Here is a 27,988-nt window from a genome sequence, read left to right as displayed (position 1 = left end):
TTAATCATTGGCGATTTAATATAATTAGTTGTAAACTAATTAAAAATGAAGTTGAATAGGCATATCATTACATTTATTATGCATTAAAATTTAATTAATTTTAAAGGAGTTTAAGGTACTCAAGTACTTAAAGGACCCAACCGAAGCTTATGGCTTTCTAATGGAGGATTAAGTTTTTAAAGATTGCTACAGATTTTATGGTATAAGTACTGAAGAACCAACCAAAGCTTATGGCTCTCATTTAATTGGAAAATTATAGTGTATACTAATGTTTTCTAGCTTCTCACATTGTATTTGATGTAATTACATCTGCACTTTATAATAATAAATTTGTTCAAAACTAGTATAATTTGATAATATTAATTGTTGGTTGGTTCACTTGGTCTGAATTTATCCTTGATGAAATTCCCAATCTGTGTGTTAATTGCTCCAAGGAAAAGTGAACAAATACGGAGATAACTTGTCAGAACTCTTATACAAAGTACATCAATAAGAAGAGAGTATTACAATGATCCTTGAAAACCTTACTCTTCGATAGAATGTTCCCGTATTACACACGTTGAGATTCATCCAACAAAACAATGAACGAATAAAGAAATTGAAGTTACACGGTTTGTATACATACTGTACATGGTTTCTGCATACTGCTATAGATGCATCTAAGAATCAAAATGCCGACTCTCACTCTAGTTAATTGCAATGAGAGGAAGCCTGGGGTCTCTTACAGAGTGAGCACCCTCTTGTCCGAAAATATGTTTCACATCACCGTTTGTCTGCTTTCCAGACTTTAGGTCCCAAAATGACTTCAACAAGTCCTCAAAAGCAGGTGTTCGAAGTTCTTCTATTGATGTCACACTTGGTAAGTTGATTGATCTCTTCCTTGGTGTCGAGCAAGTTGGCTCATCCACCTGTTCAAACAAGAAGAATTAGGGACATTCAATAGATTTCCTGGTAAAATACAGTTCAAATGATTTTATGAAATACTACGAGTTTCAGACAACCAGATGACTAGATTAAGCAGTTCTCAGAGAAAGAAGCAGTGACTTCAGAATTAAGATCCCTCATTTAAGAAAGACACCAACTTTCAAGTTGGAAATTAGACAGAGCCAGACTGTGGCCATCCTTCCCCCTAGCTTTTCTGGGTGATATTAGCTATGTATTAGAATTTTGTTATTAAAATGTCCTGGTAATTTTTCCTTGGATTGAAAACTTGGTCTAATTGAAAAGTAGGTTGATAAGATTCCATGCACCGTATAAAGTATGTGAAGACCATTCTAGATCTCACCTTGTATTCAGTCAAAAGACATTTCCCAGCATGGTCGGTAATTTCGACGATTTTATGGTGATGACCACTCTTCAGTTGCCTTACGTCTTCACAACAAGGTGTAATGATTAAATCAAGATTATCACGTGCTTCATGATCTAGTTGCAAAGCATCTGCAGGTTTCCCTCTCAACTGTTAGTATAAAGACAAAGACAAACATGATCTACATTGAATTTGATAATAGTCAAAACTCACGGTCAACTGAAGCAAGAAGACCCTTGTTGGTGACATCTACATCTTCTAAAGTAGATGACGCAGAAGAAGAAAGCTTTGTCCGAAGTCTTTGATTAGCTTCCATTCCTCCCCTGATAAATAAAACATTAAAATGTAAATATGCGCATCAAATGTCATAACTACACCCATTGAACCAGGAATACTGATCAAATAAAAGTGAGCCACTCACTTTACAATTTTGTCAATTGAAGAAATATTGCACTTTTCGAGGCTCAACAACGATTGTTGCGCATCCTTCCACTGTTGTGCTCCCATCTTTGCCTTGTCCATACTGTAGGATTTCATAAAATACATGATTAGCTTAGGAAATAAAAAAGGCAAAATAATAAAAGTCATAATACTCGTTAACCAAGTATGAAGATACCAGCTATGCAGGACTCCTTCAAGGTCTTTCTTTCCATTTTCTACAGCAGAAGTATCCTCAAGATACTGGGATTCAGATTTTTCAACATAAACTGTCCAGGTATCCTTGACAGTTGCTGTATCTTCTCGCATAGTTGACAACTCTTGCTGAAGTTGAGTAGTCCTGGAGGCCGCACTATCTCTAAGACCAGTAACTGCTGCTTGAACCTACAACAAGAAGTAACACATGTTTTTAAGATAAAAGGAGAAACATGACTGAAGTGACTGCACATTGTCATAAATAATACAAAAGTTAATAGGATTAGAAAGAGATATATTCATCGAGAATTATAGGTGAGCTTAAGTAACTTTATAAATGTACATGAAAAGTGAGTCAAATCAACAATGAATGAGAAGAAATAGAAACAAACCAGTTCCTTTTTCCTTGCATTTGAAGTGGCAAGAAGTTCTGCTACTTTCTCTAATAATTGCCTCTCTTCCTTTGCGGCACACTCCTGCAAATGCAACATAAGTATATTAGAGCCAGATATGTGAGTGATACAAAGTGCTGTCAAAAACACAAAGTAAAATTACCTCAAACTTTCTTTCCAAATCTGACAACTTTTGTTCATTTACAGTTTGTGCTTCTTCCACTATACAAGTTAATTTAGATGCATGTATGTCTAAGGTGTTGAAAAAGTTCAGAGTAACTTTAGAAATTGAACGAGCAGTCTCCACAGTTCTGGAATGAGCCTGCAACAGTTACGCAGATCAAACAGTTAGGCCAATTGGCAATTTGCCAAGAACACGATCTGACTCAATCCCAATATTTACTATAAAGGTGAAACTGACCTCACGCTGCTTCTGAGCATATGCTATAATCTTTTCTTCCTGATCATTCAGACCTCTTTGAAGCCCATTCAACAATGCATCAGCCTCAAGTGCAAATTGGTTGAAAAGCTGTCATAAAGCCTTGTATCAGTGAAACTTTTAACTTCTAAGAATTTACTAAAAATTCCCAATTTACCACTCATCTTACCTCTTCAGTGGCAGATGAATGTTTAGATATTTCTGAGTTCAAGTCTCCAAATGTCAACACTGAGTTTCCTTCAAGTTCTCCTGCTAAATTATCTAATGCTTTGACGCCAGAGCCATACATGGTTTTCAGCTTTTCTAGTCGTTGCCTTAATTCTTCAGCAGCCTACAAGCAACAAGAATTATAAGCATTTATTGAATGAAAATGATGTTTCATTTATCAGGGACAAGGTAACTGGATGTCTGGACATTACCTCTGATTTGGATGATACAAAAGATTGCATATCATCCTCCATATCTTTCAATTGCTGCTCTTGCTGGGTGACAGAAGCATCAACAGTTTTATGCAGGGCTTGAAGCTGCTGTGTCAACTGAGACTGGAATTTCTGAACAAGGGTCCTATTCCCGTCCTCAACTTTATCTTTCCGCTCTGTAACCCAAACAAGGATTAACAGCTATTATAATATGTCTTATAACAAACATATTGATTGAACCATTCTTAGTTTCCAGATAACCAACCAATTTTCGCATATAGGCAAGAGATATCTGACACAGCACTCTCCAATTCTGTCCGAAGGTCAATTGCCCGATCAACTAGGGCTTTCTCTGAAATAATTGTGTCACACTTTACGTCAATATTCATTGTACTAAATCCAATGTATAAGAGATTTATTTAGCTAAAAAAAAGGTGCAAACTTGATTATTAGAAACTACCAGTAGGCAAACATAATAACACATGTCCACCTTCTAGGGACACGATGATTGTGGAAAAATTCTCAAATTTGCTCACCTGATCTCAGGAGATTAGTTATTAAAAATTCCTTCTCTTTGATTGTTGCATTCGCTTGCCTATGCTTCTCTTCAAGATCAGAGAATGCATGCTCAGTTTCCTCAAGCCTTCTCTGGTGGCATATGTCAATATTGTGGGTTAACAGAAGAGAAAATAAAGCAACAAGGATAGGAAATGCTAATCTATTACAGTATATTCACTAGCAGCATGCTTTACAATTATTTTACCTGAGTAATATCAAGTTTATTGCTCAACTCTGCAGACAACTGTTGTTGAGAATTATAGAGCTCCTGAAGTTCCGCTAGTTGCTAAACAAAACAAAAAAGGCAACTAGTAAATATTATGCAGTTGAGTCCATAAGTGATTTGAAGGTCAAAAAGACTCACAGCACAACGCTTCTTAAATTAAGCTATTGCATATACCTTGTCCTTGGAGTCCATATCTAGTTCCATTTTCTCCACTTTTTCTGTCAATGCCTGGATAAGTTGAATCACAGAATGGTTATTAAAAAGTTTAACTGCTAGTGCCAAACTTCCAAGTGATAGATCAATCGAGAGTGGAAAATATACCTTCTTTTCTGCTTCATCTTGAAGATAACGATCTCGTGGTATATAAATTCCATTCTTCTCTCTTGCCGAATAAACCTCTGGTTCAACAATAAGCACACATAGGTTCAAATAATCACCTCCAGGTAACAATCCTCATTTTGGAACTCATAGGGTGGTGCAGGAATATGTAATAATAGAAAAATTTAACAAGAATGAGGCCAAAGAATAAGACCTTGCTTGAGCCGTTCAATCTCATAGTACAGATCTTTCATCAATGCAGACTTCATCATCTTTTGGTTGACCTGAAAAAGTATTTAAATGAATAATTTAAGATTAGCCTTTAATATTTTTACATGTAATACAGAAACTAATAAGCAAGACTCAGCAAACAGAAGTCATTAGATCACTGACCTCTGGCTTGTTCTTGATGTTCTTTGCGCGGTATGCATAGTCCAAAGTGCTAAGGGTCTCCTCCAAACAGGGAACTGATGGAGCTATTGTTGCAATTATACATGTCTTTGTTTTCCCTCCCAAGGAATCTCTCAATAATCTTGTTAATTTGCTATCTCTGATGACCAGGAGACTCTCGTAATAAGTAGAAGACATTTATACAACAAATTGCCAAAGGAGTAAATGAACATGCTACTTGAATTTATACCTAAATGGAACATGACCAGAGTGTTCAACAAGAGCATTGATGCATCGGCCAAGTGTAAGTAAACTTTTATTGATCTCTCCAGCTTCCCTTGCTCGGCCCTGTCCAACATTTTCCATACTGTTATTTTCTGAGTCTCATGCTAAAGTGACTGAACAAGAACTAATCAAAATTCTATATTTCAGCATAATGTAATTACATAGCCAGGATTGCATACAATATGAAGAAATATAAAACAAGTAGCAAAGTAATACCTCCCTAGCACCAGAACGAGATATATTCTCCGAACCAGCAAGGTCAACAAGGTTGAGCTTTCCACATTTGATCATTTCCTCACCCTCTGGGGTAAATTCTTTAATATGAATTGTGATAGAAAATATAGAGTGTGAACGACTACTTTGTTTGTTGAGTAGCGTCTCTGCAGTACGCCTCTTGGCCGAACACTTCTCCAAGATTTTGTAAATTTCATCCGCAGTAGTCACTATCTCCTCTTCCAAGCCTCGGACAAACACACCTCCTTTACCATCTTCCATAAGTGCCAATGGCTTCTTGGACTTATCATCAATGAACTTTGAGCATTCCTCAGGGGCTAGAAGATCAGTTAGGTCCTCATTGTAAAGCTCCAAAAAGGAAACTTTCATGCTGTACTCAGCTTGTTGATCTTCCAATATGTCAAAAATCCGGCGAACTGACCTGGGAATAACTCCTGCATCACTCGGGAATTCCCCATTCTGAAAAGCCCAAAAAACCATCATCAGCTATACTAACAACCATCATCACATAAATACTACATTTCAGAGTTCAACAATCCACAAAACTGTTAAAGGCAAAGCTGGCAACCTTTTTTCTAGCTCCTCCCTCCATAGTATATGTCTTCCCAGTACCTGTCTGACCATAGGCAAAGATAGTGCAATTATACCCCTCCAATACTTCATAAACAATGGGAGACACAGCATGATCAAACAAGTCAATTTGTTTCGACGTTGGACCGAAAACCTGTAATTCGATGCAGCATTACTGTCACAACTCACAAAAGGCCAAAATGCAAATGCAATAGAAACAAATAACAAAAGGGGAAACCAAATTCAGTTCAAAAATTATGAAAAATATATAAATGTATTACCTTGTCAAAAGTAAATGTCCTATCAATTTGCTTATTAGCTATTAATTGAGCAGCAGAAACCTCTCTTCTGATCTCATTGCAAGTAATCACAACAGGTATCTGAAGTCTTCTTTCATCCTCATTCAAAGGCCTAAAATCACATCAAAAACCCTAAAAATCAATTCTCCCAATACAATCTATGTTAATTTAATTAAAATTCCACAATTAGAAACTAATTCACTCAAATGTATCTCACCTGCATCTCACAATAACCTGAACATTCACACCTTTCTCTCTATCAATCTTACTCGAATTCGAGGTATCCGGTCTCAGATCTCTGGTAGATTTATCCATGGACTTCGGTGTTCGAGCCGGCGACACGGTATTAATCTCTCCTCCTCCTCCACCACCTCTCCTTCTACTATCCTGCCTCTCCATCACCAAATTTCACTCCAACAAAATCTCAAATACAATTCCTCGTAATATCAAACCAACAATTTCAAACTGAAATCAACAATACCAGAAATTGATCAATAAAGACAAAACCCTAACTAGTACAATCGATCCACATTTTCAATTTTTTCCCCTAAAATCAAAAAATCAAACTACAGATGCGTTTAACAGCTACAAACAACAATCATAAGCAGAAAACAACCAAAAAAACAGCTAATATTAAAACAAATTCTTCAAAAAAAATTCAAAATGGATTAATAACAGTGACATTGCAGCTAGATCGAAAACGACTAAATCAACTCCGATCAATACATCAAAAAAATTCAAAAAAAAAAATATTTAAAAAAATAGATAATGAGAAGAGAGAGAAATGTAGAGAGAGAAACCTCGAATGATAAAAATGGCCGGCAAAAATCCAGAAAAAGGTAGGAAAATTGCAGGAGAAGAATTCAAAAGAAGGAAGAATGTGACTGCGTCGGACTGTGTTAGATAAACAGAGAAGATGATGAGTTGGTGATTTTTATTTTTTTATTTTTTTAATATTTGATTTGTAGAGAGAGAAAGTAGGAAAGTGAAATTAAAGAGAGTTTGTTAAAAAAAGAGAGGGCGAGAAATTGACGGCGTTACTTAAGAAGGGGATTGTCGTTAACAAGTTTGGGTTAAAGAGGGAAATAACGGGCGTTAGGATTAGGTGGTCCGTTTGAATCTTTGGTTTTGTGACCGTTATAAAAATTGGTGGATGTCGTTTTTGAATTTTTTTGAAAAGTGAAAAAGGACAAAAATAAAAAGGAGTATCATGTGAATTTAAAATATATACGTATGAAAATTGTACTTGTATAGTTATATTATTATAATTAGAAAAATTTGCAAATTGCAGCCATTTAAAGTTCGTATTTTGCAAATTGTAGCCATTTAAAAATAAAATTGCAATTGCAGCCCAAAAGTTCATATAAATTGTAAATTGCAGCCCGATTCAACTTTTTCATCAGTTTACAAGTTGAAAAATCTTCAATTAAGGTTTTAGGGGCCATTTTAGCCATTAGGGGTCCGAATTGAGCTCGGAATTAGCAAAAAAATAACGCAAGTATCTCGTTTTGCGTAACAAAAATGTATCGATTTGTGGGAAACTGTAAATATGAGACACTTACGTTATTTTTTTGCTGATTCCGAGCTCAATTCGGCCCTTAAGAACTAAAATGACCCCCTAAAACCTTAACCGCAGATTTTTCAACTTGTAAACCAATGAAAAAATTGAATCGGGCTGCAATTTACAATTTATACAAACTTTTGGGCTGCAATTTGCAAAAAAAAAAAAATGGCTGCAATTTGCAAATTTTCCTTATAATTAATGGAGTATTAGTTTGTCCACAAAATTTACTTCTTGGACCAATAATATTTTGTGTTTATTTTTATATATTCATGAAAATTAAGGGGAATGGAGTGAGAGTGTAATTTTTAAAAGAGGAGAAATACGGAGTAGGTTTTACTGGGAATAATGAAAATTTGAAAACATGTTTAGGTATTTTATATGAGGATGAGTAAAAAATTTGGTATAATAAACGAGCACTTTTCCTAAATAATGTTGGGAAATTATCTAATTCCCAAATTAAAGCTACTCTTTTTTTAATTCCCATTGTACCGTCCATTAAATTACATACCGTTCATTTCAGTTCCAATCTATTCAGCTCAGTTCAGTAAATGTGAACATACCCTTAGTATGACTATTATATACTACGTATTTCATAGTGGTATAGTATTTGATGTACAATTTACATACTTATTTGTACCATTAGAAAAATATTAATATCACTATAACATTTAATGGTACTATTTACCTTTTTATGGTAGTTTATAATCATGTTAATATTTACAACTTAGTCATCCTATCTATTTCAAACCAAATAGGTGTTATATATGCACCAAAAGCTATTCATGGGAAAGGATCAAGCCATAGAGGCCAATAGGATTTATCACTTGATTGTGGTAAATATTAAATACACATGGACTTGTAGCCTCATTTACCCATGTCCTCTCTTTAAACTTAATCCTATTTTTTAATAACATACATTAAAAAGTTTATATTGAATATTGTAAGTTAGTCTCAATGAAATTAATATTAATGAATAGCTTTTCTTCCCGGTAATATGAGTTTGATTAATTAAGTCAGATGGAGTTTTTATCTTAACTTTAAGAGTGATTTATGATTATTAAAATCCATCATATATAACTTCATATGTCCATCAATCAAACAAGAGATCAAGGGTCTATATATTTTAATAAAGCAAAAAATTAAACATGATTACGTGTTTAGAACAAGTGATGTTAACAAAATTAATTGCCCCAACTTGAACTCACGTTGAAAATTCAAATGAAGGTCCGATGAGAATGTAATGAAATTTTAATATTATAAGAAAAATATAGAGATCCATGCAAAAAACAGAGTATTAAAAATATAATCTACATATGAACTGAGACTATTAATATGACACTCAGTATGAAAAAATAAAGAAATCGTAAATTGTCCCGAGGGCCACCAATTCCCAAAGTGCCAAAACATCTAAAAGGAGTGATTAGAAAAGAGTGGGATGGACCTTTGTCTATTGTCTTTAAGGGGAGCAAGAATGAAAGGGGAGTGAAGATGTAATTGACACTGCAGGGTTGCGGGCCTTGGGGCATATGATATGGCCAATTTACATGGAAAGAGTGACTTAACAGTCACATACTCACATGCTATTTGAGAGGTCACTTTACCTTGCTCCAACGACGACTTACACTACATGTTTCTTATCAACGTCTTAATTCTCAAACTACTGATGTGCATGTTTTATAGTTGTATGTTTGGAAAAGATAACAAATTTCCCCAAAGTAAAACATATTGCACCAAGTAGTATAATACTACTACAGTACTACCCATCCAGTATATAATTGATGTAAACTGACTTTTGCGTTATTTATATACTAATATAATATCTCATATTGTAGCATTCGATTAAAAAACCTCTATACAGCTAAACTATATAGTACGAGGATATTTTATTTTTATTTTTTTAACATGAAAAACAAATTTCTTGGCCTAAATAGTTTTATTATTTTCTTTATTGGTTTACAAGAGATAGCCAGATAAGGAAAATTAATAAAAAAAAAATATTCAAAATTTTACTGATGGGTTCTTCATAATTTTACAAGAGATAGATAAAATTAACAAATAGAGCTAGTAATTGGTATCCAAACAAGAACTTAATTATTTAATATTCCGTAAGTGTTTATTTAGATATCAAACTTTAACATCATTTCAATCTCCTAGTTTGGTCAATCCAATAAGTTATACTTCTTTCGTATATTAAATTAGTCAGAAGACAAATCTGAGTATTAAAAAGGTATTACACGATATATAGGCAATGAATTAAAAAAAAAATTGTGGTCTTAGGGCCTGTTCTCTTCCGCTGAAATTCAGTTCAGTTCAGTTCAGCTCAGTTCAGTTCAGTTCAGCTCAGTTCAGTTCAGTTCAGTTCAGCTCTTAATTTACGTCTAATGATATTGCTAATGATATAAAGCCAAATTTCATTCTTTTAAGCTCTTATTACAACGACGACGACAACAACAACAACAACAACAATAATAATAATAATAATCAATAATAATAATAATAATAATCAATAAATAATAATAATCTAATATATATATATATATATATATATAAAGTAGGCATTTTTGGAGAGCATTGGGAGCGCCACATAAGAAAAGGTATATTTTCGACCAATTAAAAATAAGATTTCTATTTTATTTTAGAATTAAAAAAATCACTCGCCACCTAAACAAAAGTGACGAATGACATTTTAATTTTTTGCCACATAGATAATAACGACGAATAGTAATTTATTAAGATTTTTATTATTTAAGAACACTAAATTTTATCATTTTTATTTGTTACAAAACTAAAAATTATCTTTAGATATTAGGATTTATATTAATTAAAAAACTAAAAATTATATTTTGATATTTAAAAAATATAAATTATCATTTGATGTTAATGGTTTTATGTAAATATCTGATGATATGACTTTCATACAAAATTTTAAAACTTATAATGCAAGAAAAAAATTAAGAGATCACCAAAAAAATATTATTATACAAAATGGTATATAAAAATTCTTGCATCGCACGCCACATAAGCAAAAATAATATTTTGACCAATGAAAAATTAGATTTATATATTAATTTAGAATTTTAATTTTCAGTCGCCATTTAAGAAAAAATTAACAAATGAAATTTGAGAATTGAAACAAAAAATAGTAATTTAAGATTTAAATTATGAAAAAAAAATATCTTTTATATTATCTTTTACATTAGGATTTATATTATTTTAACAAATAATAAAAAATATATTTTGATTAAATGATTTTATCTGACTATCCGATGAATGAGATAATATTTATTTCAATTTATAAATTCAAGTTCTATATATGTAAAATTTGAAAAAGAATAATTTAAAACTTAACAAAATAATTTACCTTAAATTAATTTTTAAATAATAGAATAGAAAATAAAAACAAAAAATATTAAGAAATTACAAAAAAAAATATACAAAATGAAATATTTAAAAAACCGTGCATCGCACGGGCTTACATCTAGTAATAATAATAACAATAATAATTGAAATAATAATAATAATAATAATCATCAATAAATAATAATAATAATAATAACAACAACAATAATAATAATAATAATCAATAAATAATAATAATAATAATAATAATAATAATCAATAATTATTAATAATAATAATAATAATAATAATAATAATATTATTAATAATAATAATATTATTATTATTATTAATAATATTATTATTATTAATAATAATAATAATATTATTATTATTATTATTATTATTAATATGTACATTTGTATATACACATATGTATAGTAATAGATAATCAATAAATAATCAAAGATCACTAATCCGTAGTTAAAAATCACTAATTAATAAGTTCAGTTCAGCTAAGTTCAGTCAATCGGAACAGGCCCTTAGTTATGGAACTTAAATTTCGAATATGTACTCTAACAATTAATGAATGTAATCCTAGGCTACAAACCTACAATGTAAATTGTAAAATTTAAAATTATGGAATCAAGATTTTCAAAGATTTATGACCCATTCAACCAAATCACCAACTGCCCCAAATTAAAATTCGTAAATTTCTTCTTTTTGATTAATCACAACATGCACATTAAACCAAAATCACCAACTGTCCCTAATTTAATTAAGGTTCAAAATCACTAAATTGGAACGATTTCCCTAGATATTGTTGAAATCAAAATTAATTCCTATTTTGCATTGTTTTAAAAACTTATTCCCTAAATGGTGTCCACGTAGGATCGGATATTAGCTTTGATTTTTTTTTTTTTTTTTTGTAATGTGTAGAACCGCAAATCCGCAAATAATGATAGCGGTTTTACCTTTACTGAGTTACCTGATACTATTGTGTACGAGTACACAGTACAAATCTGTACAATGGATGATAAAAATTCAAATTGGGCCCTAAAAAAAACACATTTACTCTTACCATGTTCTTCCTTTCTCTAAACTCAACTATTTAAAAACATTTTTCTCATTTTATTAGTGTATTAATTAATTTTCTCTTTACATAATTTCGAATTGTATTTAATAAAGGACATGCTGTATCATTTTCTAAATTAATTAATGGGAGCAATGAGTAGAGTATTTTGTGGAGTACAATTTAATTCAGCAGGCTTCAATGAAATCATCATATCAAATCATTAAATATTTCCACTATTTTGACCTTGTTTAGTAATTAGCTTTTAGTTGATTGATATATATTGACATTGTATTAATGAGTTTAACTAGCTGGTTATACTAGCCTTTTTGACTAGCTAATTTTAATTAGTTGTTTATGTAAAAGTGTTTGGTAAATAGGTGTTTATTATTAGCTGTTTCAGTGTATTTAATACCCAACAAGTTGGTCTAAAAAAAATGATGTTAATTCTTCAATAAGCTAATTGCAAAAATAAAACTCTTATATTGAGTTTTCTTAAAAGAGCTTTTAATACCCAATAAGTGTATTTAATACCCAAAAAGTTAATTCTTCAAAGCCTGTTCACATTAACTGAGCTGAACTGAAATGATTCGATCTGAACTGAACTGAAATGAATATTATGAGAGAGGGGAATTGGGAGGTGAAGTGAATTAAACTTATTAGAGTTCAACTGAACTGAACTGCATTAATTGAATTGAAGTTGAACTGAACTTAAATGAAATTAAGCTGAAGTGAACAGACTCTCAATACCCAATAGCTTTTTAAAATGGTCAAACATCTAATAGTACTCAGTAAGTTAAAAGCAAAAGCTCTTTATCAAACAAGGCCAAATATTTTATTTTTATCCATTTTGGTATTTGTACACTGTACTATTCAATTTTCACACATACCCTATCATTTAACTTTTTTTAAAAAAAAAAATTATACATTAAAAAAAATACACTTTTGACGTTATGCAGGATCTTATTAGCTTTATCTCACTAAATACGATTCTAGCTAGACCCTATAATACGTTGAAAGATTCACTTTGTCTATACATTTATCATCCCCTCTCTCATGAATGTGGATAATAATAATAATTAATTATATGTGTTATCACCTTTTAAAAAAAAAAAAAAATAGTTGTTTTTAGTGACGCACAAGTAGTATTCTTATAGACTTAATTACAAAAAATTGTTTCAATATCTTTGTGTTACTATTTTATGAGTAGTCGATCTTTAATTGCTACATATATACTACAAGTATATTTTATCACACGAGTACTATATTATATGTATGGGGGTAATATAAGATTGGGGGAAAAATAGAAAACCATAAACTTCGTATTTTATACGATGATTTGCATGCATGTGAGATAAAGTAGGTGGAATAATATTCGTTGGTGAGTTGCTATCATAAAATTAAAAGAAATAAATTAAAACAGGCGAAACATTCATATGGAAATATGGAATTAAACTAACATAAGTAAATAACTCTCAAATTCACAATCTCACATGTCACATAGCTTTAGATAAAAAAAAAAAAAAAAAAAAAAAAAAAAAAAAAAAAAAAAAAGGCATATATATTGACATATTGTTGCATACAAGCATACAGCATACTTGCATGCAGCAGCAGGTGAGGGGAATACGTGCGATGACATTCTTATAATAACTTGATTACTACTCAATCGTATACATAATACATACAGTACATAATTACATTCCACAACGTACTCTTTACTCCATGTAAATAATGAGGTGTTAAAATTTATCTGGTCCAAAAGAAAACCCGACATGATTAAGATTTTGACATGTACGGACAGGCGGACACAATACTTTAGCATGACTCGGTTTTAAAATATACCTGATCTGGCTTGATCTATCCAAACCCAACCTATGTACCTAAATTTGATTGAGGTAATATTATAAATTGTCATTAACATTTGATTTAAAGTGGGGAATTAATTTCAGGATTATGAAGTATTTTTTAAATTATAAAATTAATCTCTAAATTGGTATTCAATCATCACGTCATGTGATTTCTGCACCAATCTAGTTTGCCCTCATTGTCATGTATCGATAGGCTTTCAATTTATTTAACGAAAATTTTGTCATCTTTTTCAATTAGTTAAAAATTTTCTAACTGGTATGTTATTGATGTATAATTCCAAAAAAAAAAAAAAAAAAATGTATGTTATTGATGTATTACTACTGTATTAGTAATTTACTAGTGGCATATAAGGTGGCTTATTGAGAGGACTAAGGAGTAGAGCTAGCAAAAATTATGTAAAATGTAAGATAATTGTACAATTTAACTACTTATTTTAAATGGGTTGTGTTTTGGCTGATTTTGTGTCTTGTTGTGTCGATTTCGGTCATGTTATCGTATCGTGCTAGTGATTATCAGCTCTACTGAGAAAGATACAATTCATACAAGTTGAAAAACTATTCTCTAAATAAAAGTGACGAAAATTCCACCAAATGAAATATAATGAATGATCTAGTGGAAGGAGCAATATATTAATTTTTTCTTGTGTGGTAACAATTGGGCCATAAGGTCCATAACCATGTATGAAACAATCATTTTCAATATTATTTGAAAGGCGGTTTGATTTAGTGATTCATAATTTCTGGTGTCACAAATTCGATCATCTTAGTTTAATCTATCATCGTATAGACTACAAACTATTGATTTATAGATTGCACTATAACATGATATGCAATTACAATGGTTACTGGAATGAAAGAATTACAAGTATAAAATTCTTTGTATTTATCCATGTGTGATGTGTACCCATTGTTTTAAATAGGGAAAGCAACATAAAGAGTATATCCACAATAAAGAAAAAAAAAATACATTGGTAGCGATAATTAATGGAGAAAAGAAGGGGTTGGTAAAGATAATGGAATAACAGTTTTCTTTTCCATGCCTTTTATGTTTCATAAGATTTTTTTTTAACATTTCATAAGATAAGATTTCGAAAATGAAATAAAAAATTAGTAATATATGAAGTACATGTAATTCTTAACAACCTTGATGTAACAATCCTAAATCTACTCCTTCACTTAATTTATCAAAATTAACTTTGATCAATACTATTATGATATTATCACAAATTCACAATGAGTGTGTAAAAATTAATTTTAAATTCCGTAATAAATCACTGGTAGGCCAAATATCTTTCCCATCAATCCCATGATTCAACATTCGGCTGTCGGTTGACAATTCTACACTTTTTTAAGTCCAATTTTGACCTTTAATATTTTATTTTATTTTATTTTTTTTTTTTTTTTTTTTTTTAAAAAAAAACTCTACATTTCTTTAATATTTTGAATGGAGTATAAAGGTTAGTTCCACCATTTCCAGATTAAACATTCATAAACCTAAACCATGGCATTAACATTAATCTTCATCATCTTCACCATCTTTCTTTCACCAACCAAAGCAGAAAACATCAAACTATTTAGAGAATACATAGGAGCAGAATTCACTAACGTCAAATTTTCAGATTTACCCATCAACCCAAATCTTCAATTTGATTTCATTCTTTCTTTCGCAATCGATTACACAAATTCAACATCATCCCCAACTCCCACAAATGGCAAATTCAACGTCTTTTGGGACACTATAAATCTCTCTCCTACCCAAGTTTCCTCCATTAAAAACAAACACCCAAATGTTAGAGTTGGGTTAAGCTTAGGAGGTGATAGTGTCTCCAACAACCCAGCTTATTTCCAGCCAAAATCAATCAATTCCTGGGTTTCCAACGCTGTTTCTTCATTGACGCATATCATCGAACACTTTAAGCTCGATGGTATCGACATCGATTATGAGCATTTCAAAGGCGATCCTGATACTTTTGCTGAATGTATTGGACAATTGATATCGATACTTAAGCGAAAAGGGTTGGTGAAATATGCATCAATTGCTCCATTTGATGATCAAGATGTACAAATTCATTACCAAACTTTGTGGAAGAAATATGGGCATGTTATAGACTATGTTAATTTCCAGTTTTATGCATATGATAATAGTACAACAATTCCTCAGTTTATTGATTATTTTGAGCAACAAAGAAAGAATTATAAAGGGGGTAAGATTTTAACAAGTTTTATTAGTGATGGTAGTAAAGGATTAGCTCCTGGAAAAGGGTTTTTCTCAGCTTGTGAAATGCTCAAGAAAAGGCAACAACTTTTTGGGATTTTTGTTTGGTGTGCTGATGAATCTAAGAATCTGGGTTTTCGATATGAGAAACAGAGTCAAAATTTGCTAGCTTCTCTTTGATTTCATTATAGTTTTCATTTGATTAGCTTTTGAGTTATGGTAATTTAATATAGTGTACTTCTTATGTAGTAAGTCATTAGTTGTATGTGTTACTTATGTAAGTGTGTTTATGTTACATAACGTAGTCGCTTATTACTCAATGTACTCCATATTACTTTAAATCTTTAATCCTCTCTATTTATTGAAATATATATTAGTCAATGAAATCTGAATGTTTCTATTAATTTGTGTATTTTAGAGAGTATTGATTGTTCTAAGTAAAGTCTAAATTCCTACTTTTAATGTGCAAGTATATTTGAAAAATTAATTAAAATTATAAGGAGAGAGTAGATCATATTAACGAATGAATGAACATAATAATAATAAGAAGAAAAAAAAAAAACAAGTTTATTATTAAAGGGTATTGTCTTTATAGTGATACAATAATTGGCACTATAAAGACAATACCACTATATATAGATGAATGTTGGCAACAATCTAGTATTCCTCTAACAAACTATAATAACTAGAGAAGGTACTTATTTAGATACAGCTTGTGGGCTTTGTTCATTTGTGGGCTGGACTCTCATTGGGCCTTATTTATGGATCTTTAAATTGCAAGACTTTCAATTAATCTGGCCCACCTCCTTCTACCATCAAGTTATCATTATCATACTACCTCTACTTCGCATTACTCGCACGAATAGTTTATATCTCACAAATAATACCCCTTTGTTGCGAGTAATGCGAAGCGGAGTTAGTATATTTTATGTGGCCATTGAACAATGCTAAACTAAAGAAACACTCCCTGATTTTTAATAAGGCTCCATTTGGTTTCATATAGAATATTAAGGGCCTGTTCACTTCAGGTTAATTTCAGTTCAGTTTAGTTTAGCTCCAATCAGTTCATTTCAGTTCTGCTCTTAATTTCCTTCTCTCATAAAATATTCAGTTCAGTTCAATTCAGTTTAGCTCTAATCAGTTCAGTTCTGTTCAGCTCCAACCAATTCAGTTTAGTAAATGTGAACAGGCTCTATGCCTCCATTTGTTTTCGTATAAAACATTTTCAAATGTAATTTACTTTTTATGGATAACACTCTTGCAAAATTAGTTTCCTTTCATTGGTTCTGTGTAAGATAAGTTATGCATGGAGAGAGGATAATGAAAGGGACGAGATTAAGAAAGAGGATAGATGAGAGGAAATTAAAGGGGGGAGGGAGGAAATGTGGTGTCCCTTCCCCTTAAAAGAAAAAGGTTTTATACCCCTTTACAAACCAAACAAAGAAAAAGAAAAAGAAAATTAAAGAGCAATGATAAAAATCATTTTCATGGAATAAGACATTTTTCAACCAAACACACCCTAATTCTTAAAATAATAAGGTTATTTTGGTTAATGTTTCTTAAGTGAGGATAAACAAGAATATTGACGGGGATGAGGGAGGATATGAAAGAGTGTAAAATTATTAGCCAATACGACCGGCTAATTAATTATCGTACTATGACGACTATGTATAAGAAAATTTAAGGATAGAAAAACAAAATTTCAATTACTGTAACAATTTGGCATAATCTAGTTTCTTTTATGAGCATACTTCCTTGTTCTCTCCCCCTGATTATCTACTGACCTTAAATTATTAATATTGAAATTGAATTATTTTTACTAAATATAAATTATATTTATAAATTATAAAATTAATCTCTAAATTGGTATTCAATCATCACGTCATGTGATTTCTGCACCAATCTAGTTTGCCCTCATTGTCATGTATCGATAGGCTTTCAATTTATTTAACGAAAATTTTGTCATCTTTTTCAATTAGTTAAAAATTTTCTAACTGGTATGTTATTGATGTATAATTCCAAAAAAAAAAAAAAAAATGTATGTTATTGATGTATTACTACTGTATTAGTAATTTACTAGTGGCATATAAGGTGGCTTATTGAGAGGACTAAGGAGTAGAGCTAGCAAAAATTATGTAAAATGTAAGATAATTGTACAATTTAACTACTTATTTTAAATGGGTTGTGTTTTGGCTGATTTTGTGTCTTGTTGTGTCGATTTCGGTCATGTTATCGTATCGTGCTAGTGATTATCAGCTCTACTGAGAAAGATACAATTCATACAAGTTGAAAAACTATTCTCTAAATAAAAGTGACGAAAATTCCACCAAATGAAATATAATGAATGATCTAGTGGAAGGAGCAATATATTAATTTTTTCTTGTGTGGTAACAATTGGGCCATAAGGTCCATAACCATGTATGAAACAATCATTTTCAATATTATTTGAAAGGCGGTTTGATTTAGTGATTCATAATTTCTGGTGTCACAAATTCGATCATCTTAGTTTAATCTATCATCGTATAGACTACAAACTATTGATTTATAGATTGCACTATAACATGATATGCAATTACAATGGTTACTGGAATGAAAGAATTACAAGTATAAAATTCTTTGTATTTATCCATGTGTGATGTGTACCCATTGTTTTAAATAGGGAAAGCAACATAAAGAGTATATCCACAATAAAGAAAAAAAAAAATACATTGGTAGCGATAATTAATGGAGAAAAGAAGGGGTTGGTAAAGATAATGGAATAACAGTTTTCTTTTCCATGCCTTTTATGTTTCATAAGATTTTTTTTTAACATTTCATAAGATAAGATTTCGAAAATGAAATAAAAAATTAGTAATATATGAAGTACATGTAATTCTTAACAACCTTGATGTAACAATCCTAAATCTACTCCTTCACTTAATTTATCAAAATTAACTTTGATCAATACTATTATGATATTATCACAAATTCACAATGAGTGTGTAAAAATTAATTTTAAATTCCGTAATAAATCACTGGTAGGCCAAATATCTTTCCCATCAATCCCATGATTCAACATTCGGCTGTCGGTTGACAATTCTACACTTTTTTAAGTCCAATTTTGACCTTTAATATTTTTTTTTTTTTTTTTTTTTTTTTTTTTTAAAAAAAAAAACTCTACATTTCTTTAATATTTTGAATGGAGTATAAAGGTTAGTTCCACCATTTCCAGATTAAACATTCATAAACCTAAACCATGGCATTAACATTAATCTTCATCATCTTCACCATCTTTCTTTCACCAACCAAAGCAGAAAACATCAAACTATTTAGAGAATACATAGGAGCAGAATTCACTAACGTCAAATTTTCAGATTTACCCATCAACCCAAATCTTCAATTTGATTTCATTCTTTCTTTCGCAATCGATTACACAAATTCAACATCATCCCCAACTCCCACAAATGGCAAATTCAACGTCTTTTGGGACACTATAAATCTCTCTCCTACCCAAGTTTCCTCCATTAAAAACAAACACCCAAATGTTAGAGTTGGGTTAAGCTTAGGAGGTGATAGTGTCTCCAACAACCCAGCTTATTTCCAGCCAAAATCAATCAATTCCTGGGTTTCCAACGCTGTTTCTTCATTGACGCATATCATCGAACACTTTAAGCTCGATGGTATCGACATCGATTATGAGCATTTCAAAGGCGATCCTGATACTTTTGCTGAATGTATTGGACAATTGATATCGATACTTAAGCGAAAAGGGTTGGTGAAATATGCATCAATTGCTCCATTTGATGATCAAGATGTACAAATTCATTACCAAACTTTGTGGAAGAAATATGGGCATGTTATAGACTATGTTAATTTCCAGTTTTATGCATATGATAATAGTACAACAATTCCTCAGTTTATTGATTATTTTGAGCAACAAAGAAAGAATTATAAAGGGGGTAAGATTTTAACAAGTTTTATTAGTGATGGTAGTAAAGGATTAGCTCCTGGAAAAGGGTTTTTCTCAGCTTGTGAAATGCTCAAGAAAAGGCAACAACTTTTTGGGATTTTTGTTTGGTGTGCTGATGAATCTAAGAATCTGGGTTTTCGATATGAGAAACAGAGTCAAAATTTGCTAGCTTCTCTTTGATTTCATTATAGTTTTCATTTGATTAGCTTTTGAGTTATGGTAATTTAATATAGTGTACTTCTTATGTAGTAAGTCATTAGTTGTATGTGTTACTTATGTAAGTGTGTTTATGTTACATAACGTAGTCGCTTATTACTCAATGTACTCCATATTACTTTAAATCTTTAATCCTCTCTATTTATTGAAATATATATTAGTCAATGAAATCTGAATGTTTCTATTAATTTGTGTATTTTAGAGAGTATTGATTGTTCTAAGTAAAGTCTAAATTCCTACTTTTAATGTGCAAGTATATTTGAAAAATTAATTAAAATTATAAGGAGAGAGTAGATCATATTAACGAATGAATGAACATAATAATAATAAGAAGAAAAAAAAAAAACAAGTTTATTATTAAAGGGTATTGTCTTTATAGTGATACAATAATTGGCACTATAAAGACAATACCACTATATATAGATGAATGTTGGCAACAATCTAGTATTCCTCTAACAAACTATAATAACTAGAGAAGGTACTTATTTAGATACAGCTTGTGGGCTTTGTTCATTTGTGGGCTGGACTCTCATTGGGCCTTATTTATGGATCTTTAAATTGCAAGACTTTCAATTAATCTGGCCCACCTCCTTCTACCATCAAGTTATCATTATCATACTACCTCTACTTCGCATTACTCGCACGAATAGTTTATATCTCACAAATAATACCCCTTTGTTGCGAGTAATGCGAAGCGGAGTTAGTATATTTTATGTGGCCATTGAACAATGCTAAACTAAAGAAACACTCCCTGATTTTTAATAAGGCTCCATTTGGTTTCATATAGAATATTAAGGGCCTGTTCACTTCAGGTTAATTTCAGTTCAGTTTAGTTTAGCTCCAATCAGTTCATTTCAGTTCTGCTCTTAATTTCCTTCTCTCATAAAATATTCAGTTCAGTTCAATTCAGTTTAGCTCTAATCAGTTCAGTTCTGTTCAGCTCCAACCAATTCAGTTTAGTAAATGTGAACAGGCTCTATGCCTCCATTTGTTTTCGTATAAAACATTTTCAAATGTAATTTACTTTTTATGGATAACACTCTTGCAAAATTAGTTTCCTTTCATTGGTTCTGTGTAAGATAAGTTATGCATGGAGAGAGGATAATGAAAGGGACGAGATTAAGAAAGAGGATAGATGAGAGGAAATTAAAGGGGGGAGGGAGGAAATGTGGTGTCCCTTCCCCTTAAAAGAAAAAGGTTTTATACCCCTTTACAAACCAAACAAAGAAAAAGAAAAAGAAAATTAAAGAGCAATGATAAAAATCATTTTCATGGAATAAGACATTTTTCAACCAAACACACCCTAATTCTTAAAATAATAAGGTTATTTTGGTTAATGTTTCTTAAGTGAGGATAAACAAGAATATTGACGGGGATGAGGGAGGATATGAAAGAGTGTAAAATTATTAGCCAATACGACCGGCTAATTAATTATCGTACTATGACGATTATGTATAAGAAAATTTAAGGATAGAAAAACAAAATTTCAATTACTGTAACAATTTGGCATAATCTAGTTTCTTTTATGAGCATACTTCCTTGTTCTCTCCCCCTGATTATCTACTGACCTTAAATTATTAATATTGAAATTGAATTATTTTTACTAAATATAAATTATATTTATAAATGTATATATTAAAAATTAATCTATTTATAAAGTAGAATTTATTGATAAAATTAAATACTTTGTTCTATCTTTATAAGATGAAAATAACATGGTCATAATCTAATTGTGTATTGAATATATATATATATATATATATATATATATATATATATATATATATATATATATATATATATATATATATATATACATACAAGAGTAAAGGTGATAAATCATTCGGTGTAAGGTGCCTAATTTAGATTTTACTAGATATAAGCCCGTGCGATGCACGGTTTTTAAATATTTCATTTTGTATTTTTTTTTTGGTAATTTCTTAATATTTTTTTGTTTTTATTTTCTATTCTATTATTTTAACATTAATTTAAGGTAAAATATTTTGTTAAGTTTTAAATTATTCTTATTCAAATTTAACGTATATAGAACTTGAATTTATAAATTGAAATAAATATTATCTCATTCATCAGATAGTTAGATAAAATCATTAAATCAAAATATATTTTTTTAATTTCTAATTATTTATTAAAATAATATAAATCCTAATGTAAAAGATAATATAAAAGATAATTTTTGGTTTTTTTTTTTCATAATTTAAATCTTAAATTACTATTTTTTGTTTAATTTATTTGTAATTTATTAATGCACGGTTTTAAATATACATAATTTTTTCTTAAATGGCAACTGAAAATTAAAATTCTAAATTAATACTTCCTCCGTTATTTTATTATTGCACCACTTGCCTTTTTAGGAAGTTTCACAAATATTGCACCATTTCTTCTTCAGGAAAAAAATTATTTGTGTTCACACTACAAATACCCAACATATCCTTGCTTTTTCACACTTACTTTTTAATTTATCAATATGTCACATGGGCAATTTTGTATTTTTACCTTTCTCTCTCTTACTTTTTTCCACTATCAAAATATTTGTACCCAACCCCTATGGTGCAATAATAAAAAAAAGGAGGAAGTATATAAATCTAATTTTTCATTGGTCGAAATATTACTTTTGCTTATGTGGCGTACTGGCGTGCGATTCACGAATTTTTATATACATTTTGTATATAAATATTTTTTTGGTGATCTCTTAATTTTTTTCTTGCATTATAAGTTTTAAAATTTTATATGAAAGTATCATATCATCAGATATTTACATAGAACCATTAACATCAAATGATAATTTATATTTTTTAAATATAAAAATATAATTTTTAGTTTTTTAAATAATATAAATCCTAATATCTAAAGATAATTTTTAGTTTTGTAACAAATAAAAATGATAAAATTTAGTGTTCTTAAATAATCAAAATCCTAATAAATTACTATTCGTCGTTTTTACCTACGTGCCAAAAATTTAAAATTTCATTCGTCGCTTTTGTTTAGGTGGCGAGTGATTTTTTTAATTCTAAAATAAAATAGAAATCTAAATTTTAATTGGTCAAAAATATACCTTTTCTTATGTGGCGCTCTCAATGATCTCCGAAAATGCCTACTTTATTTATATATATTAGATTTAGTTAAACTTTTCAATAGAATCTTAACTTGGAAGGAGAAAGTGGAATTTGACACCCTTTTGCCAAGAAATCACACGAATTAGGATGAATGACTTTTTGTGTTTTATCTTTGTTTAAATTTCTAAGGTAATAAATGACTGTCCTTTTCTTATCATGGTAGTCTTTTGTTGCTATGATTTGAGGGCATGAAGTATATATTAAAGATAGAGATCAATATGTTGAAAGCAAAAAGGTTGCGTCGAATAATTCAATAGTAAGTCACACACTCACATACATATCTTTGCTCCATGATTTGATAGTTCATCTTCATCTATCTTAACCAAAACGTACATCTTCAATGCACATTTTATGTCATATGAAATGAAATGTTTCGTCATCCAAACAAAGTTGATGAGATTAGAACCTTCTATCATTGAAAGATTCACTAGCTAGTGTTTTATCGCCAAATAATCCTAAATTTAATTATGATATTCTTATCTTTATATTAAGTGTGCGTGGGTAGTAGGACTGTATTATAGAGCACGTTGAACCTATTTAACTAATTATTTTGCATGTATTTACATGAATAAATATAGATATTAAAAAAAAAAGTCGTTTTCTTAGCTTATTTACTCTCATCTACATTTTTTTAAAAAAAAATAGAAATAAATAATACTAGTAGAATTTAGTTGTAGCAACTTTATTTTGATTGAGGTGACACTTGTTTTTTTTTTGTTGATTTCACCATTGTATTGAAATATGTCAAAGTCAGAAACTAACCAAAGTCTTTCTTTTTATACATTGTTATAATGTTGTCACATTATGAAAAAATATAAAGGCAATTAGGCAAGAAAAAGGTCAAAGCAATCAATCTGTGAAACGGAGTAAAAAGAAATTAGGTCAAAGCAATTAGAATTCTTCAAAAAGAATCATAAAATCACAAATTTACTCAATTTTAAAGTTTATTGTCTTTTCATTTTGGGGCGTTGACTTGGATGCTTAAATCCACCGGCCTATGGTGTTTGACTCTTTTTTTTTCCCATCTTTCTAATAAGATTGTTACTACTTATTATTTGGCCTTTGGAAGTTGTTAATTGTTATACTTCAATGCTATCGCAATTTTTAATCTAAAACCTACCGGACTAATCAACTATTTACTTCCTATATTTGTTCCGTAAATTTGCAACAATTTAATTTTTGTCGCAATTTATATATGAGCTATGTATTTAAAGTTATATGTGTATGACTATATCATTAATCCTTGTGACTCTCATTTTCTTTCTTTGTAATAATATAGCTTAAAGATTCGTTATATAACCAACCGATGGAAAATGAAGATACGAGTAAAAGATAGGATCATTACTTTGGGCCTTCCTATATTATTACAGACCTAAAAATGAATTGGGACATATTTGACAAGATTTTGCAAATCCAGAGTACTGCTATTGGTGTTACAAAGCCATAATGCACAACAGTGTATATGTTTGGGATTTTTTCACATTGCCTAATTGCTGAATTTTCAAGGCTTGAAGCTCAGATGACCATTTATACAAAATTATGCATTGACTTATCCTAAAAGATCCGTATTTCTATGCATTATTATTGTGGCTTCAATTTCTTATTGTTATTACTCTTACTATTTGTCTTTTCTACTCCAGTTATTACTTGAAAACACTATGTAATACAAATTATTCCATAGTACATAGTGGATTTTGTTTTGTGTTGGACATTAAAAGAATACACAATTTAGAAGAAAGAGCGTTCATTCTCACTAGAATATACTTTGTATGTCTATATAACATATAATGATTTATTCTGATAGGCCGGGTATAATTGTATAGTACTCCGTATTCTCTAAATGATCTTAGTTTCTTTCAACACATTAAGCTAAAGAATCTTAATACTATTGCTACACATCATTTTCTTCGAACATAAAATAAAACATATATGAGATATATACGACTAATTACAAAATGAACTCATACGAGAACTATGATTTAATTAATCTTTCATGTAAACGCACATTTGACATTGATATTGGCCAAGCATTGAATTTTCCCATAGTTCATTTAAGCTTTCTTAATGTTACATGTGTCTCCTACACATTAAATACGATGTACAATACTAGATTATTCTTGATTTATATATAGGCTATATTTAACTTAAATCTTATGCATTTCCTTTCAAAAGCTTTACTACAAGTATTCAACTAATAACATCCACTATATTGTATCCACTATATTGTGTTGAACTCATGAAAACAGCATTGCCTAGTGTTTGGAATTTGCCGTTACTAAATACCAACACATGGTGACTTTAAAATAAAAATAAAAAAAATAATAAAAAAATAAAAATTAAAAAAAAAATCCAATGATTACAATGCTGTCAATGTTAACTTGTTGACCCCATTAATTTTGACAAAATAAACACAAACATACTGGACGGAATATTGGGCCAGTGGGCCAGACCAAGCCCACATTAACTATCAATCTATCATATTTGATTGCAATAGAATCAAATCGTCTCAAAAAAAATAATCCTCTAGAAAGTCTGGAAAGTAGGCCCACAAACCACCTTCTCTTTGCGCCTGCTAAGAGTCTCAATAGAATAGGGTATGCATTTATTCAACTTAGGTTTATATTTTAGGATTATAGGGGTAGGAACATGTTCCTATTTAAATTTTTTTTTTTTTTTTTCCTTTTTTACATAGATTTACTCTTGTCATTGTGCTCTAAAGTTTCCATTTCACTTGAAATTTATGGTAGTGACTATCACATATTCTTAATTATTTTCGGATACACCTGTTTCGGTTGAAAACAATGGGACCTTGCCGAAGGTCCGTTGAAATGGAGAAGACTGGATTCGATCCAAGTTGTGTTGGGCCGAAGGTTTCCTGCACAGTGAACACACGTAAACTAGCCTCGGGGGTGTTTCCGAGGAAGGCCCCTCCGATGCTAAAGTCAGTATAATGTGTAAAAGGAAGACACTATGCAAGAGAGTTTGTAGCTTGAGGCTTTTGTGGAATATTTCTGAATGCAAGAATGAGCATACGAATTGGAATATGACCCTCCCCCTGAATGTGTCAATATGATGGCTTTTATACCTCATCATACATGGAGAGGTTGGGCTTTAGCCCAATTGGCTTACTTTGTGGGCTGACCTTTGACTTTTGAGCAATTGGAGAGTTGAACCTTGACCTTGGGCTTTTAATTGGATCATTTAGTGCTTAGGCCCAATTTTGACTAAATTGGACCCAAACAACTTGCCCCCCAGACCCGATTTGGAAGGATGACGGGTCGGGTTTGATTTAATTCAGAAAAGGAGGGAGGTAAATGATTTAATTGATCCAAAAATTTGAATTTAAACCGTAATTAATGAGATAACAACGGTTAATGATTTGCGGAAGTTGGACGGATAATGGGCAGTTTAATCACAAGACATGTGTTTAATGGCTACTTAGTGGGTATTTAAGAGAAATTAAAGCACAGACTCTTCGTATCCCGTACCTGGAGATATAAACAGAGGCGCGTCATTCTCCTCACTTATTCACCAACACAAACCCAGAATTCTTCGAGAGAGAAACCAAGAACCCGCATCAAAACTTCGCAAATTCCCCGAGCATTGAGCTTAGAAACTGAGACTTGCCACTACGAACTCGTAAATCGGCAACTTTCGCTTCAGATTAAGGTAAATTCCTTTGATTTCAGTTTATTTTTTCTTCGAATTCGAACTCCTTCCCCTTTTCTTTCGACTTTTCTCTTCGAAATAATCCATGGCAAGAGGAGTTAGAGGTAGAGCCCGTGCTCCAAGAAGAGCAAGGCCGATTCCCGATCCTAGGAACAGGATTGGGACCTGGAATGGTCAAAGGCCGGAGTCTGACCCTGCTGAAGGGATTAGGGCGACTCCCCTTTCCTCGGCTCCTCCTCAAAGAACAGATGAGCCGAGCGCTTCTGGACGGGATGATGAAGTTCCCGCTGTCCTTTGGGATATCCTCCCTGGGTTTTCAGAGTGGGAGAATGCCGAAGTCGTTTCGGCCATGATAAAGAACCGCCCCTACTCATGGTGGGTAGAGAACGCCGATCAATATCGATTTGCCGAGCAAATTGAGTTGCATTACGGCATTTTTGAAGCTGATGGATATTGGTGCCGAATGCCCTCAGCATCCGATAGAATCCATCGTCCACCCCCGGGGTATGTGGGGGTGTACACGAGACAGCTTCAGTATGGGCTGAGGTTCCCTTTGGACGTTTTCGTCCGAGACTTGCTGATCCATTACAACATTTCCCTATGTCAGCTAACCCCCACCAGCATCCGAAGGGTGATGACATACTTATGGGTCTGCAAGTTCTTCAAGTACGTGCCGAACCTGCACTGCTTCAGAAAGCTCCATCGGCTAGTGCCAAATATTCAAAGTGGGCACGGAAGCCATGGTTCTGGGTGGTATCGGATTGAGTCCCGGCCCCAATACTTGACCATGTGGCCAAATGACTCTTCAGACAAGGACTGGAGAGGTCAATGGATTTGGGTTAGGGCACCCACAGATCCGGGCCACCCTTGCGTCTTCAGCGCTCCCCGGTACT

The 27,988-nt window shown here is 31.3% G+C and overlaps 3 protein-coding genes across 3 annotated transcripts; 2 read left to right on the top strand and 1 right to left on the bottom strand.

Annotated features, from left to right (window-relative positions):
- Positions 1–436: 436 nt before the first annotated feature.
- Positions 437–7,029, bottom strand: LOC110684146 (kinesin-like protein KIN-5D). The gene is made up of 23 exons (XM_021860557.1): positions 6,870–7,029; positions 6,287–6,534; positions 6,052–6,181; positions 5,769–5,924; positions 5,183–5,659; positions 4,932–5,029; positions 4,685–4,841; positions 4,506–4,575; positions 4,295–4,371; positions 4,148–4,201; positions 3,953–4,033; positions 3,726–3,837; positions 3,455–3,541; positions 3,190–3,365; positions 2,940–3,101; positions 2,753–2,860; positions 2,495–2,653; positions 2,332–2,415; positions 1,923–2,128; positions 1,728–1,829; positions 1,520–1,629; positions 1,286–1,437; positions 437–908 (listed from the first exon to the last, which is right to left on the bottom strand). Exons 2-23 carry the CDS (start codon positions 6,466–6,468, stop codon positions 687–689), a joined length of 3,162 nt encoding a protein of 1,053 aa, XP_021716249.1. The 5' UTR covers positions 6,469–6,534; positions 6,870–7,029; the 3' UTR covers positions 437–686.
- An 8,303-nt stretch (positions 7,030–15,332) lies between these two features.
- Positions 15,333–16,513, top strand: LOC110684145 (chitinase 2-like). Its single transcript, XM_021860556.1, has one exon. The coding sequence runs from the start codon at positions 15,414–15,416 to the stop codon at positions 16,305–16,307; it is 894 nt and encodes a 297-aa protein (XP_021716248.1). The 5' UTR covers positions 15,333–15,413; the 3' UTR covers positions 16,308–16,513.
- Positions 16,514–19,278: 2,765 nt separating this feature from the next.
- Positions 19,279–20,462, top strand: LOC110684144 (chitinase 2-like). The gene has a single exon (XM_021860555.1). It carries the CDS (start codon positions 19,363–19,365, stop codon positions 20,254–20,256), a length of 894 nt encoding a protein of 297 aa, XP_021716247.1. The 5' UTR covers positions 19,279–19,362; the 3' UTR covers positions 20,257–20,462.
- Positions 20,463–27,988: the final 7,526 nt, after the last annotated feature.

The sequence above is a fragment of the Chenopodium quinoa genome, unplaced genomic scaffold (assembly GCF_001683475.1).
Source record: "Chenopodium quinoa cultivar QQ74 unplaced genomic scaffold, ASM168347v1, whole genome shotgun sequence".
Lineage (NCBI taxonomy): Eukaryota > Viridiplantae > Streptophyta > Magnoliopsida > Caryophyllales > Amaranthaceae > Chenopodium > Chenopodium quinoa.
This window is presented reverse-complemented; position numbering and strand designations above follow the sequence as displayed.